The sequence below is a fragment of the Sinocyclocheilus anshuiensis genome, unplaced genomic scaffold, assembly GCF_001515605.1.
Source record: "Sinocyclocheilus anshuiensis isolate Anshui unplaced genomic scaffold, SAMN03320099.WGS_v1.1 scaffold2181, whole genome shotgun sequence".
Taxonomy (NCBI): Eukaryota; Metazoa; Chordata; class Actinopteri; order Cypriniformes; family Cyprinidae; genus Sinocyclocheilus; species Sinocyclocheilus anshuiensis.
The window spans coordinates 12,534-24,927 of NW_015552262.1; the positions used below are offsets into that span (position 1 = coordinate 12,534).

General features: G+C 35.9%; 2 protein-coding genes across 3 annotated transcripts; both read left to right on the forward strand.

Annotated features, from left to right (window-relative positions):
- Nucleotides 1-2,282: 2,282 nt before the first annotated feature.
- Nucleotides 2,283-7,276, forward strand: LOC107663538 (CD59 glycoprotein-like). Of its 2 annotated transcripts, none has more exons than XM_016453773.1 (4): nucleotides 2,283-2,299; nucleotides 6,527-6,579; nucleotides 6,688-6,810; nucleotides 6,941-7,276. In XM_016453773.1, exons 2-4 carry the CDS (start codon nucleotides 6,528-6,530, stop codon nucleotides 7,051-7,053), a joined length of 288 nt encoding a protein of 95 aa, XP_016309259.1. In that variant the 5' UTR covers nucleotides 2,283-2,299; nucleotide 6,527; the 3' UTR covers nucleotides 7,054-7,276. The 2 variants fall into 2 exon arrangements, with proteins under 2 accessions (XP_016309259.1, XP_016309258.1); XM_016453772.1 differs by lacking the exon at nucleotides 2,283-2,299 and adding an exon at nucleotides 5,262-5,314.
- LOC107663539 (CD59 glycoprotein-like) lies at nucleotides 3,188-3,928 on the forward strand. Its single transcript, XM_016453775.1, has 3 exons — nucleotides 3,188-3,239; nucleotides 3,369-3,491; nucleotides 3,632-3,928. The coding sequence occupies exons 1-3, from the start codon at nucleotides 3,188-3,190 to the stop codon at nucleotides 3,739-3,741; spliced, it is 285 nt and encodes a 94-aa protein (XP_016309261.1). The 3' UTR covers nucleotides 3,742-3,928.
- Nucleotides 7,277-12,394: the final 5,118 nt, after the last annotated feature.

Here is a 12,394-nt window from a genome sequence, read left to right on the forward strand (position 1 = left end):
AAAACAAACTGTATCCACTGTTTACATAACGCTGGGTTCTTTAGGAAGCTGAACAAAGTTATCTTTCCCTTACAACCAAAAACACAATTCTTTGGATTGGAGATATTCTTCCCGAGCAAGTCCTGTGCAGCGCAGCCGCCGGATGAAGCGCGTTAATGGGCGCAATCTCGCTCTGCTCTCACTCTGGTCGATGCGTGCGCGGGCGCATTCTTCTGGTAGAAATGCCCATATAAGGAGTTCCTCCCTCGTCTACTCATGAAGAGCCACGATCGAAAAAAAACTCTCCGAAACTTGTACGAACCCGGAAGTACAATTTTTGGCACAGAAATACTCTGTCATACGTCCAAATTGTTTTTTGAAACTTTGTCCATGCTTAGCATGAGAATCCAACTCTTTAACAGTGTAAACAACTCTGAATGTATGAAACAGCATTGTACCTCCCCTTTAAGACTACACCATTGTTGCATAATATCATTATTTTGCATGTTTAAGCAAGTGGCAAACAATTTGTCTATTTTTGCTGCATGTGCAATGTGCACATTTATTTTCTGGACATCTAATAGAGACTGAATGCTTTAGACCGTGTAAGAATGAACATCTGCTCTTGCCCAACACATCATCCTACAAAACATTAACATTTTATCAAATGTACCCAAGGGTGCAGGGTTGATTGTGACATTGGTGGGGAAACTTAAACTCTTACCTTATGTTCTCAATCTGTCCATGCATCAAATGCATGTCATTAAAAAAGTGCAGTTTGCTGGCATATTAACTTAAACTTCTCTGCTAATTTCAATGGTGTGACCCATTTCAGATGTGGCCAAAATTACAACAACTGTAGTTAAAGGGGTCATATGATGCAATTTCAATTTTTCCTTTCTCTTTGGAGTGTTACAAGCTCTTGGTGCATAAAGAAGATCTGTAAAGTTGCAAAGACTAAAGTCTCAAATCCAAAGAGATATTCTTTATAAAAGTTACGATTCAGCCACACCTACCTAAAACGGCTTGTTCTAACACGCCCCCACATATCTACATCACTATGTGGGAAGATTTGCATAACGCCGTACAAATGTTCACGCAAAGAAAGAAGGCGTAACTTTTATTCTCGCTGTAGTATTGTTGTTGCCGCCGCCATGTCGTGAAGGCGCTGTGTGTTTCGTTGTGAAAGCGAAACTACTTTGTTTGGCCTTCCAAAAGAGGACAATATCTGCTTCGTCATGTCTAGAGCTGATCCGTGCTGGTCGCTGAGGAAATACATTGTGTGCAGCACATTTTATGGAGGACCGTTTCCTGATCCTGGTAGAGTAGACTACAATGCCGGCTGTTCTGACTCACAGACTGTAAGTACGATTTTTATATTTAAAGACTTTTTATATTTTATATTTTTTATATTTAAAGCGAGTTTTTTGGGCAGTGTAGAGTAGGGCTTGTTGTTTGTCATTTCTCCGATCACAAATGCAGACATGGTTTTATGTTTACGCGGCGCGATGCAACGCAACGCGTAAAAAGACAGTATAAGTCATTATAATCCATAATTATGTCCCCACTGGATGCAATGAATGCCTCGTTTATAATGGGTTTTCATGTTTTTGAATCATCGCTCCGGCCTGACAGGGCATCATCACAGTATGTTAAGGGGCGTAACATTTCCGTCACACGCTTGAGGTATTCGGCCAATCATAACGCACTGGATAGCTGGCCAATCACAGCACACCTTGCTTTTCAGACCGATGAGCTTTGTAAAAATCGATGCGTTTCAGAAAGGCGGGGCATAGAGGAGAAACAATAATGTACAGTATGTGGAAAATAAACACATTTCATTACACCAAATACACAAAATAATGTTCTTTTTAGCAACATCATATGACCCCTTTAACATATCAATATATTTCAATTATTTAAATATTTGATCAAAGGTGTTGCTAGTGACAATTCAGTAGTCACTGGATATTGGTAGGCACGTGTGTCTAGAGCTCCTATTAAATTCAACACTCTTGAATGTATCTTTATTTCAGCAAACTTTGCACATTAAATAAGACAAGAGAAAAACAATGTATCTTTGTTGCTGAACTGGAAAAGACCAGAACAAAATAAAAACGTTACACATCCACATGGACCGGTAAACCAATAAAAGCAGCACTTATCATTTGTGTTTCTAGTTTCTTTGGCCTGAAATCAACACAAAAAATCTTGTTTCCAGGATTCCTGTAAGTTCACATGCAGGCAGCATCACAGTATATAAGGGACAAACACAGGTGTGTATGAACCAACTTCTTCTCAGCCCTGCTTCACAGTCAAGGTACGTTTACACACATTCTGTAACTTTTGTTTGTTAAATTCACTGCATTAAGTTTATCATAAGATTAATTTAGCATTTTTAATAGGAGAATTGTAAGAAAATAAAACGAGTTTCAGACAATGAAGAACAGTTTTCTCTTTGAAAGCAGAAACTCTTAGGATCTAAACTCCTATTGTTCTCTGGTTCGTCTAGATAGAATAATAAGGCACTGAAAGATAATTTAACAATAATTCTGAGTAAATTGTTAAGGTGCAGACCATTTCTCACCTCAAAATCAAAATAATTGTACATTTTGCATTGTGACATATTTTGATGACAAATTTACAATATTCTTCTTACATTTTTAGTATTATTATGCAATTTAAAAAATCTAACTGCAATTCAGTTATGAGAATCATCCTTTAAAATCAGCTAAATAAATTCAACAAATATTATATTTATTATAATATTTATAATATAATATTATAATATTAAATATTATGTGCTATATAAATACTTTATGAATAGAGTATCATCAAATTGATTACAATATAAAAAAGCCACAATGATACAAAATTATTGAATATTCATAATAATAATAATCATAATCATAATCATCATTTTTAATATTATCCAGAACTGTTCTAAAATGTTTTAAAATTCATATTTTACTAAACAATGTGTTTTAATTTAACAATTAATAAACACTGAAGCTAAAATGTGTGACCTTCTGGGTTGACCATATTTGATGCATTTTTTATTTTATTTTTAGGCAAACTATATACCATACCTGTAGCTATTATCAATACATATTGTTGTATTTTGGAAATTGTGTAATATCTTGTGACATGACATATTGTTAAAGCCCTAGTCAGATTAGTCAATTGATTAGTTTTCCACTTTATTAGGATGATGAAGGTTCTGCTGCTGGCTCTAGTTCTCTCCCTGGTGTTAGAGAATGGTATGTTTAAAGCCAAACTGCTGTTTCTGAACGGTTTTAGATCAGAAACCTTATCTAAAGAGTCTAATAATCTGTCATTTAAAGTGTCATAAAATCAATAGTTCATAATCAGCCTAATGCCTGTTGTAGGCTTCGCCCTGATATGTTATAACTGCGTCCCCGGGACTCCTGGAGGAAGTTGTGTGACCACTCAGGAAACGTGTGGCTATAAAAAAGACACTTGTGTATCGGCCAGATTCACCATCTCTCCCTGTGAGTTTCTTATCTAAAATGATCACGTGTACAATAGATGTCGCTTTTAAGATGCACAAAAATAAGCCTTAGGAAGACTTTCACACAAACACATGAACAATGACACTCATTTACTTTTATATTTTTTTCCATTCCTCTAGATTCTTACTTCCGGAGGTGCATTAGCATGGCAGACTGCATGATTTTTCAGTCCAGTCCCAGTATTAAAGCCAAGTGCTGTCAGACGGACCTGTGCAACACCCCGATCTAGGACGGCCACATTGTTATTGCTCTGTTACAGGTCAGCAGATGTGATTTTGCGGGAGTGATAGACTATGCAAAAATCGATTTGTTTTAGATGGAAAGCATATTTGCAGTGATACTGGGTGATAATATGCTTTTAAATGCCAATAAGCCATATCCAGCTTATTTTGTACTGCGTAAGTAAACAAATAAAAGTGACATCATTTCCATAGTATTGTGCAATGTGACATTTTTAAATGTTTCAAAACAGTATGACGTAACAAACGGTTATTCTCCAGAGTATCAATCGAGTTTAGCAATTCTGAACTGATAATAAACCTTTCATGTTTACAATAATATAGATGTTTAAAGAGGCTTCACTGTCTTATTTACAGATTTTGTCAGACAATAAATATCATGGTTTACAAAAAGAACTGATGATGGTGATTCATGTCATTTAATTCATTTAAAAAAAACTTTTTTTTACTTTATATAAAAAAAAAATATGTCAGAACTGTATGTTATCACAGACATTTAATCAGCAGTAACTCAATGTAAGCCTGCAGCTTCCCGTCCAGACCACCTGGTGTCTCTCTCAATCGCCTCAACTATTCACGGCATACTGTGACCATTACTGTACACTAAAAAAAAAAGTAGATGAAAAGTACAGGTGAAACTGTACAAATTATGCAGTGCAAACAAACATCTCTAAGAGTAGCATCTCTTACCATGCCATGTATTACAAATACCATGGTTAAATTATAGTTAGTGTAGCAAAACCATGGTTAATTTACTATAGTTACCATGGTTTAACTATAATAACCATGTTTTTTTTTTTATTTGTGGTAAAACCATGGTTAATTTTCGTTAGGGATGCTACATTGTTGTTGCATTGCATTGACATTATGTTGCATGTTTAAGTGAACGGCAAACAATTAGTCTATTTTTCAGTCTCTATTTTGTGTGCAATGTGCGAATTTCTGTTCTGGACATCTAATAGAGACTGAATGCTTTAGAGCACACAAAGGGCCAAAAATCAGACCTGACTGGTGGCCATGGGCCAAAAGTAAATGTTGCATTATATTCAACTATATTATATTAAAATGTACATTTGTAAATTCACTTTTATTCTCTATACGTTTTATTGCAAAGGCCCTGGTTGGGCATCTTTTGCTTTAGACCATGTAAGAGTGAATAACTGCTCACGCGCAACAAAATTATCCAAAAAACATCTACATGGTGATATTTTATATACCTATATTCCGGTCAGGTTTGCGCAAGCCCAGTAAAAAAGATAACAGAAAACAATGAATCTTTGTTGCTGAACTAGAAAAGACCAGAACAAACTAAAATGTTACACAACCACATGGCCCAGTAAACCAGTAAAAGGGACGCTTATTGTATCATCTGAAACTTAAGCCAAGAGCACACAGTGAGCAAACACTTGTGTTGTGGTACAAGTTCTTTGGCCGAAATTCAAAACGGAATTTCCAAATTCCTGACAAAGATTCCAGGAAATTTACAGGCAGCATCACTGTATATAAGGGACAAACACAGGTGTGTATGAACTCACTTCAGCTCAGCTCTGCTTCACAGTCAAGGTACGTTTACACAGCATTATGCAACTTTTCTTTGTTAAATTACACTGCATTAAGTTTATCATAAGATTAATTTAGCATTTTGAAAAGGAGAATTGTAAGAAAATAAAATGAGTTTCGGACAATGAAGTACAGATTAACAGTGTTTTCTCTTTGAAAGCACAAACTCTTAGGATCTAAACTCCTATTGTTCTCTGGTTCGTCTAGAATAATAAGGCACTGAAAGATAATTTGACAATAATTCTGGGAAAACTGTTGAGGTGCAGGTCATTTCTCACCCCAAAATCAAAATAATTGTGCATTTTGCATTGTGACATATTTAGATGACAAATGAACTGTATTTCTCCTCACATTCTCAGTATTATAATGCAATAAATGTAAAAAAAAAAAAAAAAAATGCAATGCAGTTATGAGAATCATCCTTTAACATCAGCAAATTAAACTCAACAAATATTACTGTGCTATATCAATACTTTCTTTAATAAATTATAATCAAAATAAATTATCAAAATGTCACAATGTAAAATTCACAGATACAAAAACGATATTTTTATTGAACATACTATTTAAACTGAGCTGGATGTTGACATCACTGAATTCAATGATGAACTGTCTTTAACTGAAAAATTTGTGTTTACTATTGTCATTTTGCATTATTGACACTATTTTCCTAATTAATGCTGTTCAGTTGCTTTGACACAATCTGTATTGTTAAAAGCGCTATATAAATAAAGGTGACTTGACTTGACTTGACTTGAACATATAATAATAAATTGAATAATAACAAAACATGCATTTGAAAAAATATGATCCAGACTTGTTTTAAAAACAGACATGTTTTAAAAGAAAAAAAAACATAGTTATGTTAGACTCATATGCTTGCACTCATATCGCTGACTACATATAAATGTTTTAAATATTCTGTTTTATTAAATAACGTGTTTTATTTTGTATTTAATAATACAAAATAATCATTAATAAACATGGAATCTCAATTGTGTGACCTTCTGGGTTTGCCATTTTTGATGCACCATTACTATATCTGATGCTAAATTAAATCTGTCTAAGCTTTAATTTTGGTTGAACTACACAGTACAATACATACTGTCGCTATCCACAATACATATTGCTGTATTTTTGTATTGTGATATGTTGTGACACAATATATTGTTTCACCTCATAGTCAACTGATTAGTTTTCCCATTTATTCAACAGGATGATGAAGGTTCTGCTGCTGGCTCTTGTTGTTGCCCTGGTTTTGGAGAATGGTAGGTTTATGCTGTCTTATCTAAAGAGTCTGATTGTGCAAAACAATAATGTGTCATTTAAAGTGTCATAAAAAGCATTTTTTCATAATCAGATTAACTGTGTTGTAGGCTCTGCCCTGAAATGTCACAACTGTGTCCCCCGCACACCTGGAGGACGTTGTGTGACCACGCAGGAGACGTGTGGCTATAAAAAAGACACTTGTGTATCGGCCAGATTTACAATCTCTCCCTGTGAGTTTCCTATTATTATCACGTGTGCAATGAACTTTGCTCAAAAATATATAAAGACTTGTACAGAGAAAATCATGTCAAGATGAACAAACAACCTCTTTTTCTTATATATTCTTATCCATTCCTCTAGATTCTTACTTCCGGAGGTGCATTAGCATGGCAGACTGCATGATTCTTCAGTCCAGCCCTTATATTAATGCCAAGTGCTGTCAGACGGACCTGTGCAACACCCCTGTCATTTAAACCCACACAACTCAATGCATATCAAGCCATAAAGGGAAAAATGACCCAAACTGGTAACATTTAAGTAGCGCATGTCACACATATGTACATTAGTATAAGTATTTACTAACGCAATACCAAATATTGGTTAATGTTGTGTAATAGGATGTTGCACAACATTAGTAATAGGGTGATTCTGTAACTATGGGCACTTTTTTCATATGTGTATACTTCATACTAAAACTAAACAATTTGCATGAACAAAATGCTGCATTAAGGACATGATTTTGCTGCAGCTGTTTATCATTTCACCTGTGTCTTCAAGTCTGAGTGTTTTGCTCGTTTGTCACACAACAGATGCAAAATTAACAAACTGTTCATAAATGACCCTTCACTAATGTGCAGTTGGTCATACTGGTATTATATGTTTAAAAAAATGAGAATACTGTGCACAATATAGTGCAGGACTAGTATGGTAGCACTAGTATACAGGTCTGTTTTGAACTGCTTGATTTACACTCTTAAAAATAATGGTTATTTATTGACATTGATTGTTCCGTTAAGAACCTTTAATATCAATAGAAGCTTTTCATTCCAAAAAAGGGTTATTTAGATTTTTTAATTATCTTCACACTAAGAAAATAAAATGGTTCTTTTAAGAGTTGAAGTGTTAATGTTTGATATAATATTACGTATTGCTGAGATTGTTTAATGAATAGTTTAGTTTATGAATGAATCAATAGTTAACCTTACAAGGTCGTTCCATGGTGGTACTCATTCTTACGAAATAATGGTCATTCAGCTGTGCTCTCAGACTGCACGCAAAACAAACATTTTGTACAATGCACCCAGTGAAGTCCGATTCACAAACAAATGACTCTTATGAGCTGGTTCATTGTAGTGAATCATACCAGTTGACCTGAAACAAATGACTCTTATGAGCCGTTTTTAATAAATAGTTCAACAGAACGAGTTTCCAGTTTGACTCAGTAACAATTCCCTATAAATAGAAAGCATTCACATAGAGAGCTTTCTTTTAAATGTAAGCAAAATGCGTCAAGAAAAATGTAGGCCTGTCAATACCCAGCCCTAATTATAATATCAGCAACATCTTGAAGGATGAATCATGAATTTATAATATTGTGTTGTGATAATGAAAAAGAACAAATACTCTCACAATACATTTTTTATATTCCACGAATCTTTCCAACATTCTTCTCTGCATTGTCCAAAAAAAGAGATAGCATGTAATTCATTCATCTGTCACAATCAAAACTTGAAGGTCAAGTCACATCCAATGCATTGTGGGATATTGTGCTCTGTTGTATACTGCACACTTCTGGCTTTTACTGCAGGTCATTCTATGCAAACATAAAATTCACATAATGTACACAGTATACTTACTACATACTGCAGATCTAGTAAAAGTAACATGCATTGGATCACTAATACTGAACCCAAAACAGTCCGTTAAGAGCCAAAAAGAAGCGTTTAGAGCAAAAAATGGCCTCTAGAATGCCTCTAGAGGGCACTCCACATTTATGGTCAATGTTTCTCCTGGACAGGTTGGACTTGTGTCGGGATGGTAACCCTCATTCTGCAAATCTTCAACATCCACTCAAACCCCACCCTTGGTAGTTAAGCTAACTCGGGTTAGTTAGTATTGTGCTCCATGACTCGGGTGGGTCAGATTGTGAGATCAGAGAAACACTGAAAGTTGTTGTATTGATGAATCAGACTGAATGCATTACACTGCTCGTGCTGATGCATTTCCTAACAACTTTTTCTCAATAGATTTTTGTTCAGATAAGAACAAACAAGACACACCTTCATATACTTCATCCTGATGACACATTTTGATGTGACTGCCTATTTATTTTATATGAAGTCATAACTTATGTTCTTTCCCACTCTCTGTACTGTATATATTATGAAATGTATGAACCAGAAAGGAGTGGCAAACTTTGTGTGTCGTCACTCTTCTCACTCGTTTCCTGAGCTTCTCTAATTTAACAGAGAAAAGCAACTTACTGTCTTGATGTCAAAACTGTCATGTTCCTTTGCCCAGTCATTTTTTTCTTTCCTTTTAGGTCATAAATTGCAAGATATGTCCAGTATAGGGGTGATCATCAGTATCATGTAAAAAAATATATTTATAAGAAGAAAGAAAGACTAATACAAGTGGTATGAGAATCATGAAACTATTATACAGTTGTGTCAGATAATCACTGGGATGGTAATGGCCAAATATAAAGATTATCATCATTATATAAAACTACTTGACCGTAGAATGATACCATTGGCCAATCAAGATCTTCAGAGAGATGTGTGAGAATAAGAGATAATCTTGAATGCATTTAGTCAGGTGTTTGCGTAACTGTGAACTTTTTAACTTTTGTGAACACTGAGGTTTTCTCTTCCTATGCAATGGTTTTACGGAAAACCACGTATATTACTTAGAAAAGTTACTAGTGACCTGATGAACTTCCTCTGACGTGTCACCTCAATTGCATTCAGTTGAATTTGAGTTAATAGAATGAGGCACATTACAAAGAGCCTCAAAGAACCTTACAAAAAAATCAGCAAAAGCTCAAATTTAACAGCTCAATTAAATGAAATTACATTTCTGTGTTGTTGTGGCTTATATTAAAACATGAAATATGGGAACATATCAAAGACAGAGACAAAGAGAGACATTCTCATTCTAGGGACCATTGGTCAAAAATTTGGATACGCCTGTGAGTGCAGGATGATGTCATCAATAATGCCAACTTTTAGTTAAAAGACAAAGCTATCAGACACGGAGTAAAAGCCACAAAACTCCAAATTTGATTTGATGATATCTAAAAAAAAAATAAGCTCGATTAAACTGCTTTTGATAGTCTTCAACCCTGATTGTGGTTTTAACTGTTCGCTGAATAATAATTTGACAGAATGCAATACACACTGCTTGTTCCTATTGCATAACACAATGCTGTGGTGGTACTTTGAGGAACATTTACACCCCTTCAATGAAGGCAAGGTTTGAACCAGTAAACTTAAAAATCTTCATGAAAGGGGTGGTGTATTGCTTGGACATTGCAGTTTCACTTCCTCTACACTATTTTTAGGGTTGAAAGGGAACGTATTGCTCTGGTGCGATAACCCAGTCCTTTCTTCTCTATGAATTCAGGGAGAATTTATAATGTTAGAAATATCACCAAACATTTCGAAAGTTAAATATCAAGGCTGTACAGTAAGTGTTTAAATACCACATGTTGATCAGTGAACAATTATAAAAACTTTTGGATTTCACAAGTGTAGGGAGACTGGGGACAATTACATATTTAACATTTTCATCCATAGTTCACATAAAACTACAAATCCACTTAATTTGGTTCCAGACACATACAAGAAACAATAAGAGTATCATTAAAATGTTTACGCTGTGAAAGACTATCATAATTTTAAATTTAATGCAAATCCTCCCATAAAATAAAAAAGAAGAAATGTTTATTAACTAATAGTATTTACTGTAATATTCGAAGTGTAAGAAAATTTGTGACATTGACCATGTAAACTATAAAAAAGGGATTGCCTACACTGAACAGATAGATGATGGACAGATAGTAGACAGATCGATAGATGATATATCTAGGGGGCGTCGATGGGCGTGAGCATTAACCAGGAGCGGGTCTGGTAGATAGGGGTGGCACCGGCCCCCGCTGAGATCTGGTTTGCCACCCCAGGTGCCTCCTACCAGATGTCTTGCGATTGGCTTGTTTTGATTACATTTCTAACTGTATCTGGCATGGGCAATATAGGCGGCTACCTAGGGCGGCTTTCTTCTCTTCTATGTACTTAATTTTAGGCGGTTTCTATAAAGTTATCTTAATGACAAATGTCGAGAGCTCAGTCATGTAACGATAGCACATCATTGTAATACGCGAGCACAAGAGGATTTCCTTCGCTCTCACACTAAACTGGACGTGCGCCTTGCGTGTCTGTTGCCCCCTTGGACAATAACGACGACAACCTTTACATTTCTGTAGATTTATTCGCCCGGTTGTTTTTTTCTTTTTGTTTTCTGCAACAGATTTAGGGCTGCAAGCTTTACCATGAACAACATGCGTTAACTGCCCTTATTCTCTAACCTTTTTACTCCCATGTCTTTTCATATTTTTCTTACGTTTTCTTTATATTATCCCCTTTACATTATATTAGTGCAAATTATCTACAATAAACAAAGAAATTAAACCAATTAAACAATTCTTTGAGGTCATTGCATGTGCACGCTCAAACTTTGTTCTTGCTTCATTGAAGACCAGAAAAGCTTTTTTTTTTTTTTTGTTCAGGTGAAGAGTGCTTACCCCACTAATTGGAAGCAAGCTGATTATAGTCAGCCTTCTGTAGTTATTTATTTAATACTTATTTGAGTTAAGTGCGTATTGTAAATATGCATTTCTTAAATTATTTTATTTCGTGCATTTGTATTTTTGTATAGTTCTACAATAAAAGTGTATCAACCAGAAATAAATCACTGAGGGTACTTCTGAAATTAGTGAGGGTGCGCTAGTCTTAATGCACATTTTCACATATCTTGTCTGATTCATTGCTATGGTTATCACTGCTATGTCGAGAGTTAATCTATAATCTCGCATAAATATTCTATAAATGCGATGGCGCCGCAGACGGCAGCTTCAGTGTTTGGCTCTCCAGTGTTTGTACTGTTTTTGTTAGTTTTTCCTGTTTTTTGTTTCTCAAACACGATCAGTTTTACCAGGGATGAGCTGCTGAACATTCGGCAGAACACACCACACAATCTTCTACCGGATTTCGTTTATTCGGACGTTTTGCTGAACGTTGTAGTCGGCGGAGCTGCTGCGCTGATCAAGCGCTTCAGGACACGCAGACGAGGGAAGAGAGCCGGCGTGCTCGTGAAGCTCAGGAAGCGCGGATTCAGAACGCCGTTGCCCAGCATCCATCTGGCGAACCTCCGCTCTCTACCCAACAAAACGGACGAACTTCTTCTGCTCTCCCGGACAAATAAGGATTTTTCACACTCTGCTGCTCTGTGTTTCACAGAAACCTGGCTGAATGACGACATTCCGGACAACGCGTTGAGTCTCCCGGGCTTTCAGCTGTTCAGAGCAGATCACGACGCAGAATCAACGGGGAAATCACGCGGCGGCGGGACATGTTTTTACATCAACGAAAGGTGGTGTACAGATGTTACAGCGTTAAAGAACATGTGCTGTTCCGATCTAGAAGCGCTTTTCATTAACTGTAAGCCATTCTATTCGCCGCGGAGTTTCACTCGTTCATTCTCGTCAGTGTCTACATTCCTCCGCAAGCACACGTGAGCTCAGCTTTACAGAAACTC

Excerpts from the sequence above, each read along its gene's own strand:
- LOC107663539 (XM_016453775.1), top strand. The coding sequence starts at position 3,188 with ATGATGAAGGTTCTGCTGCTGGCTCTAGTTCTCTCCCTGGTGTTAGAG. Across the intron at positions 3,240-3,368 it reads CTCCCTGGTGTTAGAGAATG|GCTTCGCCCTGATATGTTAT; the intron begins GTATGTTTAAAG and ends TGCCTGTTGTAG. Across the intron at positions 3,492-3,631 it reads CAGATTCACCATCTCTCCCT|ATTCTTACTTCCGGAGGTGC; the intron begins GTGAGTTTCTTA and ends CCATTCCTCTAG.
- LOC107663538 (XM_016453772.1), top strand. The coding sequence starts at position 5,277 with ATGAACTCACTTCAGCTCAGCTCTGCTTCACAGTCAAG. Across the intron at positions 6,580-6,687 it reads TGCCCTGGTTTTGGAGAATG|GCTCTGCCCTGAAATGTCAC; the intron begins GTAGGTTTATGC and ends ACTGTGTTGTAG. Across the intron at positions 6,811-6,940 it reads CAGATTTACAATCTCTCCCT|ATTCTTACTTCCGGAGGTGC; the intron begins GTGAGTTTCCTA and ends CCATTCCTCTAG.